The sequence below is a fragment of the Rattus rattus genome, chromosome 3 (assembly GCF_011064425.1).
Source record: "Rattus rattus isolate New Zealand chromosome 3, Rrattus_CSIRO_v1, whole genome shotgun sequence".
NCBI lineage: Eukaryota > Metazoa > Chordata > Mammalia > Rodentia > Muridae > Rattus > Rattus rattus.
The window spans coordinates 1,460,714-1,468,606 of record NC_046156.1 but is presented as its reverse complement, the minus strand read 5'-3'; the positions used below and the strand labels follow the sequence as shown (position 1 = coordinate 1,468,606).

Below are 7,893 nucleotides of genomic sequence, written 5' to 3'. Positions count from 1 at the left end.
GGATCTCAGAAAAATTGGTTCTGATCCAAATACATGGTGTGTGTGTTTCAGCTCAGTGTTTTGTTTTGTTTTTTTTTTTTTTTTTTTTTTTTTTTTCTTTTTTTTTCTTTTTTTTTTTATTATTAACTTGATATTTCTTATATACATTTCGAGTGTTATTCCCTTTCCCTGTTTCCGGGCAAACATCCCCTCCGCCCCCCTTCCTTATGGGTGTTCCCTCCCAACCCTCCCCCTTGCTGCCCTCTCCCCAACAGTCTAGTTCACTAGGGGTTCAGTCTTAGCAGGACCCAGGGCTTCCCCTTCCACTGGTGCTCTTACTAGGATATTCATTGCAACCCTACGAGGTCAGAGTCCACGGTCAGTCCATGTATAGTCTTTGGGTAGTGGCTTAGTCCCTGGAAGCTCTGGTTGGTTGGCATTGCTGTACATATGGGGGTCACGAGCTCCTTCAAGCTCTTCCAGTTCTTTCTCTGATTCCTTCAACAGGGTCCTGTTCTCAGTTCAGTGGTTTCCTGCTGGCATACGCCTCTGTATTTGCTGTATTCTGGCTGTGTCTCTCAGGAGCGATCTGCATTCACATTTTGATCATCCGTCTTGAGTTTCATTTGTTCTAGGCATCTAGGGTAACTCAAGCATTTGGGCTAATAGCCACTTATCAATGAGTACATACCATGTATGTCTTTCTGTGATTGGGTTAGCTCACTCAGGATGATATTTTCCAGTTCCAACCATTTGCCTACGAATTTCATAAAAGTCATTGTTTTTGATAGCTGAGTAATATTCCATTGTGTAGATGTACCACATTTTCTGTATCCATTCCTCTGTTGAAGGGCATCTGGGTTCTTTCCAGCTTCTGGCTATTATAAATAAGGCTGCGATGAACATAGTGGAGCACGTGTCTTTTTTTATGTTGGGGCATCTTTTGGGTATATGCCCAGGAGAGGTATAGCTGGATCCTCAGGCAGTTCAATGTCCAATTTTCTGAGGAACCTCCAGACTGATTTCCAGAATGGTTGTAGCAGTCTGCAACCCCACCAACAATGGAGGAGTGTTCCCCTTTCTCCACATCCTCGCCAGCATTTGCTGTCACCTGAGTTTTTGATCTTAGCCATTCTCACTGGTGTGAGGTGAAATCTCAGGGTTGTTTTGATTTGCATTTCCCTTATGACAAACGATGTTGAACATTTCTTTAGGTGTTTCTCAGCCATTCGGCATTCCTCAGCTGTGAATTCTCTGTTTAGCTCTGAACCCCATTTTTTAATAGGGTTATTTGTCTCCTTGCTGTCTAACTTCTTCAGTTCTTTGTATATTTTGGATATAAGCCCTCTATCTGTTGTAGGATTGGTAAAGATCTTTTCCCAATCTTTTGGTTGCCGTTTTGTCCTAACCACAGTGTCCTTTGCCTTACAGAAGCTTTGCAGTTTTATGAGATCCCATTTGTCAATTCTTGATCTTAGAGCATAAGCCATTGGTGTTTTGTTCAGGAAATTTTTTTCCAGTGCCCATGTGTTCCAGATGCTTCCCTAGTTTTTCTTCTATTAGTTTGAGTGTGTCTGGTTTGATGTGGAGGTCCTTGATCCACTTGGACTTAAGCTTTGTACAGGGTGATAAGCATGGATCGATCTGCATTCTTCTACATGTTGACCTCCAGTTGAACCAGCACCATTTTCAGCTCAGTGTTTTATAAGAAAGAAAAATGTCACATAGTAAAAGAAAAGTGTTTACTTTGTTGGACAAACCAAATTGGTTCTCAAAAAAAAATGATCGATGCTTGTAAAAAGTTGTTATTACAAAGTAGTTCTGAAACCAACCACCGGAATGCATGTGGCCAAGAAGGAATCAGCCTGGTTGTCTTTCCCTAAGATGCCAATTCCAGAGTTGCTGACTGAGGTGAGAACAGCACAGAAACTATAAGCTGCTGTTTTTGATATCTGCCTTTTGCTTTGTTCTCTTTTGTAAAATTATGATAAACTTCAGAAAATAAAATGTCAGTATTGAATTAAAAAAAAAAGTATCAGGTCTTCTGCAACAGGAGCCAGTACTCTCAACCACTGAACCATTTCTCTAGCCCATATTCCCTTATTTTTAAAAAGCTCATTTTATTTTTATGTACGTCTGTGCATGTTTGCCATGTATGTGTAGATGCTGGAAAGAACCAGAAGAAGGCATTATACGACCTAGAGCTGGGGTACTGGTAGCTGTTGGCTACTAGGAACAGAACTTAGTCATTTTAAAGAGCAGCAAGAGTGCCTCTTTGCCACTGAGGCACCTCTTTAATCACTACTCAGTTTTACACAGTGCACTATAGAATATAAAAGGGTCCTATTTTATCACTTTTAAAGGTTAGAACATATAAATAAGAAGCTACTAGTTGTGATTGGTTTGAGAATAATACTACTTTTAACTTATCTTAATCATTTATGCTCATCAATATTTAAAATTCTTTTCTTCAGTATTGTGAATTTGACACATGGCTTCACACATTTCTGTGAAATATTCTACCACTTCTCTCATTGTCCCACATTAACAACAACAAAAGATTTGCATCATCTCCTTTGTAGGTACAATTATACATATATAATAATGCATAATTATGACACATGTGTACATGTTGATATAGGTCATAACAAAGGTAAAGTCAGCTCCCAGCATCACGGGGATGGCTGTAAAAATGAACGTCCTATCGGACATGATAGGCTAATTTATTGAAAGTAGTTAATAAAATCTATTGGATTAGACATTTCAGAAGTGCACATCATATGAAAACTTTTCATATGGAATTTACTTTCAAATGAGACTTAGCTGAAAACTGAAGTTGCCTCCAGACCTCATAATGTATATCAAGTTTCTCTAAAAGCCAGGCTACTAGGGCCTAGGCTTGGGCCCAGATTTTCCCCAGAAGAAAGCTACTTTAATAGTTAGAATTTTATAATGTTAAAGTCAGTAAGCTCAGCTAGAGGTTTAGCATAGGAACTGAGGTTATAAACTCCTGTATGCCTTCGTTCCTGGAGAACAATCTGCATTGATGCTCACACTGGTGACACATGTCCCCTTTGCCTTGTGTTGGCTCCTTTTGGATTTTCCCATTGGAAGGCATTTCCATCTGCACCCCATGACCCTAGTCTGCCTATATTTAAATGTCCTGCTGCGAACTTTCTATCCCAGGAAGCCTGTTTTCCTCAATCCCAAAGGTTCTTCCGTTTTCTCATCTCTCCCTCTACAAACAACTGTTGATTTTTCCTATCTCAACTTCAGAGTATTGTATTCACTGCTGCCCTTAACTTTTTCTTTACATTTTTTCCTTAAATGCTACTTTTTGTTGTTGTTGTAGTTGTTGTTGTTGATGATGATGATGATGATGATTTTTGAGATGACAATCTAATTACAATTTCTCCCTTCCCTTTTCTGCCTCTAAAATTGAGTCTGAACCCTCTTATATACACTTTCCTACTCTCCTTCAAATTCATGCCTTCCTTTCTCATTAATTGCTATCGCATACGTGCTTTTGTGTGTGTGTGTGTGTGTGTGTGTGTGTGCACGCGCGCGCTCGTGTGTTCTTAAATATAACCTGTTGTGTTTAAATTCTTTTAAACACACTTGAAACATAAAAATACATAACTTAGTAAGCATTAATTTATTAATCCATATTATTTAAACTGAAATGTACCTTCTCCTACAAGAGCATAACATTTCCTAGCAAAAGATCAAATATTCCACATACATCTTTAAACACAGAAGTCAGTATACAACAGGTGTTCTACGTGAATGTATTGTTATGAAGCTACAGAGAACTGAAACACAGATTCCCAGAAACCTGACCTTGGGAGAAGAATCCACTTGAGAGTCCTCTGCACTTCTGATCAGGGTCTCAATGACACAAAAATCACAACTATGCACATGATCAATTTTATTGTTGTTGAACTGAAAGGGTGGGTTAAAGAGAAAAACAAGAAATGTTTTCCTAGCCAAGAGAGGTGTAGGGTCTGGCTACCCTGGTGGAATTCATGAGTTTAGGTGGAGAGGTCACTGTAGCTATTTACCCTCCTTTGTGCATAGTTTCTTAGCACTCTTCTTCTTTGCAGTGGTAGGTGGTGCCACCCCTAAGACAGCGAGGTTGTGGGTGGTGAATTTTCTTGCGATTGGCAGTGTTCCGAAGCCCCAACCTTCGCAATTGGGAAGAATAGCCTGCTGAACAAGAAGTCCCGCAAGAAGATGAGCAGGAAGTCAGACAGAAGTTTGGGCCTTTGGGAGGTGAACATTTGGGAGCATTTGGGAGCTCTGAGGATTGTTGCTTCTGCTGTGACATTGCTCAGCTCAAACGTTAAATCTGGGGGAGGAGGGGAGAAAAAAAAAAAAAAAAAGAACATACTAAAATATCAGAGACCAGGAAATGTAAGTCTCTCTTCTCAAGATCTGAGGCTGCCAGCAATGGAACCAGCATTAGCAACTCAGAGAAGACTATCAAGGAGGAAGAACAGTAATCTCAAGGGTTGAACATATCAGGAGTAGATTCTGGGAGAGTTTCTAAAAACTTGTCAATTATTAAGTTAGTAACTTATTTCTCTCCTATAAAAGACCAATACACTTATCTGAAATAATATGACCATTTTTCCAGGGCCGATACCACCATGGTCAAGTGTAAAGAACAAGCACATTTGCTTTTTCATTAATTGGTTTCTGGCCTCAGTTTTCCAAGCCTATGTCTCTATTGTTTCTTCTTCCCTCTAAACCCTGTGGGGATGTCTCATATTAGATCATTTCAGTGTTCTTGGCATGGATTTCCAGCCCTTCCCTTCTCCCTGCTACAAATTTTTCCTACCTGCTTTAGCAAATTGCTGAGAGAGACAACAGAGAAGATCAAGACTTCCTTAGCAAAGCCTGAGCAAGTAACATCCAAGTGCCTCTTCAGCCCGAAATATCCTTACCTTCCAGGAAGATGAGTAGACAAGTCACCCCAGGAGGAGTCTGAGGTTTTATGAGACCAGGAAGGATGATGCTGGATGTATCCTCCAGTTGAAACCTCCAGGCTACTTGTTATGGAAGAGTTGTCATGGAGTGGATGATCTATCGAGGTATTTCATAATTCCCAGGATGAGCAGGATTTCTCATCGGTATACAGCTGGAATTCATTTCAAAGGGAATTCCGAGTAAGCAATCGGTGAGAAACCTGAAGCCTTCAGGCTGGTTTACTTCGAAGTGAGTATACTGCACAAATCCTATGAGATGAGACAGGATGAGGAATTGGATGAGTACTGCTGCTGAAATTAATATAGAATGAAAGAGGGAAGATAGTCTTCAGTTTATGACCAGAGTCTGAGGAAGTTCCTGCTTGTCTCCTGGCAACTGAACTTTCAGTCCGTCACCCTGCACCGCAAAGGACTTAGTAATTTCATAGTCACATCCGAGTCGTATGTCCTATGAACTCTGTGGATTCTCTCACAGATCTGTTGCTGTCCTAAGTCATGGTGACCTAGATACATATCTTATCTCTTCTAGTAAACTGTTTCTGAATGACAGAGCTCTTGTCTTTATCACTTCTGCATTCTTAGAGCCTGATGTTATCCCCAACGCACACTAAAAGTACTCATTAATGTTTGATGAAAGGCTCAACTTACCTGACAGTAGATCAAAGCTTGTATCTCAGGGGGAAAAAGGTAAGGAAATAAAACCCTGCTCCTTTTATTTCATAGTTAGTTAGATGTTCATTTTATCCCCCTTGGTGAACACCCTTTGCAAATCTGTGGGTAGACCTTGCCAGATACAATAGACTGAGTATAGGGAGGAAAGACACCATTCATAAATGCCTGTCTCTTAAATACAAATGAGGATCTGCATATTGATCAGGATACCCATGACAAAAACCTTTTACAATGCAAAGTTTTTCTTGTTCTTTTATGAAAAGTGATATTATTCCATGTTTTCTTTGTTAAGAGTGGCAATCTTCTCAACTAAATACTGTCTCTCATTCCTAGGTGTTTCCATTTCAGAATCACTGTTGATGTGCACCTCTTGTGATGATGAGCTTCTCAGTAAGGGCTGGGTCTTGACAGCCTCTAACACCTTTCCTACAAAAATATTGAAATTTAGAAACAATTGACTAAGTGCTGAAAGATGACATTTAGTTGTACAATCAGTCTTCAACAACCCCAAACCAGATTGCAGACAAAGGTGAGCAATAGGGGGAGGGATAAGGAATAAAGAATAAGGATCCTAATGAGGGTAGAAAACAGTCAGAATTGCTTTTAGAACTAAACCCAGCAGGATCAGGTTATTGAAACTCATCTGTTTCTTCTGAGGAGGTTTTGGGATGAAGTTTGGATGAAGGTAATTTAAGTACTTATAAAAACACAGCAGGTGGGAGCATGGTCTGAAGCCTATCCCATCCCATAAAGAGAATCCTGAAAGGAATGCAACAGGTTTAAACTTCAGTGATTATCAACATCTCTCCTCACTTCTGTGCCTCTCTTCCCTCCCAACACTCTCAGGCAGAAGAAACCTCTAGTTGTTGTTCTTCATGCTTCATGCTCACTGAACCATAGTAGGAAGGCAGAATGACTGATCCCAATGCACTACTTTTCCTTTTACCTACCAAAGACCTACCATGCAAAATTACCCCCTATGGAGATCTCATGTCACAAAAGCATTTATTTGAATCTAACCAACAATCACCCATTTCTTGTGGTTCCTATATACCAAGAGCTTTGAGTTCTTTCTGGGATTTTTGCTATTAGTATTCTGCTCTTGGTGAATTAGGTATAGTATACCTGCCTATTTTATATATTTCCCAGTCTTATACATTATAAGGTACATTATAGTATAAAGTACCTCTAAAAATCTCTAAGTGTATTTAGTTTCATCACAGTGAGTCTCATCAACATTTACAAAACTATGGTGATTGATTGATTCTAAAAGGATTTTTTACTGCAGTAGAGGGTATCTTTAAATGGACTTACACATCTAGTCACTAGTATATCAGGACACCTGAAATTTAGAATTCTTAAATTTCAACACTGTCTTTCATTTCTCATTCAGGTATCTAAGAATAGAATTCCATAATTTGATACTAAATAAAAACCTACTATGAACATGATGCAAGAAAGGACAGGCCCCACCACATGCTTTAAAGAGTTCTACAAAGAGGAGGAATATGTTAGTAAGTGGCACCAGATGATACTGAAATGTGGGGAAACACAACAGCAGGCATGGATTTGAGAACGTGATTAGTTATCACAAATGTAACTAGTTATGAAGGTACTTTCTGAGGAGAAGTGGTTCTCATTGCTGAATTTGGTCTGAAGGCAAGATCCTGAGATTTATCTCTTCTCATTCCTACTCATCCTTGGGACCATCAAAGTTTCCTGGGAAATAAACACCAACAGTAACATAGCTTCAAGTGAAGTTTCTCTAAATCTTACTTCTTTGTATTTTTCTTTAGTCTTTTCTTTGTGGTTCCATGAATCTTGTATATATCCCAGAAGTAGTATCCCAAGTGTATTTTAAAAGTTTCTTTTATATTGCTTTATTATTTGATCCATAGTTCCCATAATTGATAGATAACCTTCTGTAACATGCTGACATCTTTGAAGTCTAACCTCCATCATTCAAGGTCCTTTAATTGTGGTCCCCATCCCGTAACTTCAAACTTTGTCCTGGTGCTTTACTTCATTATATCTCCTTTGCTGAATAAGTATATTTATTATACAATGAAGAGGAATCGTTCCTTTCTGATTTCTGGACGTATAGTTCTGTATCGTTCTCCCTCTCTTCCTATACTTTCTCTCTCCCTGCCTCCTCCATTTTTCTCCTCCTCCATTTTCTTCCTCGCTTCTGCTGTATATATGTATTAGATTTCCATTATCTATCATCTGTTAATAGGCTAGTTCTGGTTCTTTG

At 39.2% G+C, this 7,893-nt stretch overlaps 1 protein-coding gene across 1 annotated transcript; it reads right to left on the bottom strand.

Annotated features, from left to right (window-relative positions):
• Positions 1–3,890: 3,890 nt before the first annotated feature.
• Positions 3,891–4,306, bottom strand: Lce6a (late cornified envelope 6A). Its single transcript, XM_032896579.1, has one exon. The coding sequence runs from the start codon at positions 4,304–4,306 to the stop codon at positions 4,061–4,063; it is 246 nt and encodes an 81-aa protein (XP_032752470.1). The 3' UTR covers positions 3,891–4,060.
• Between the last annotated feature and the right edge of the window lie 3,587 nt (positions 4,307–7,893).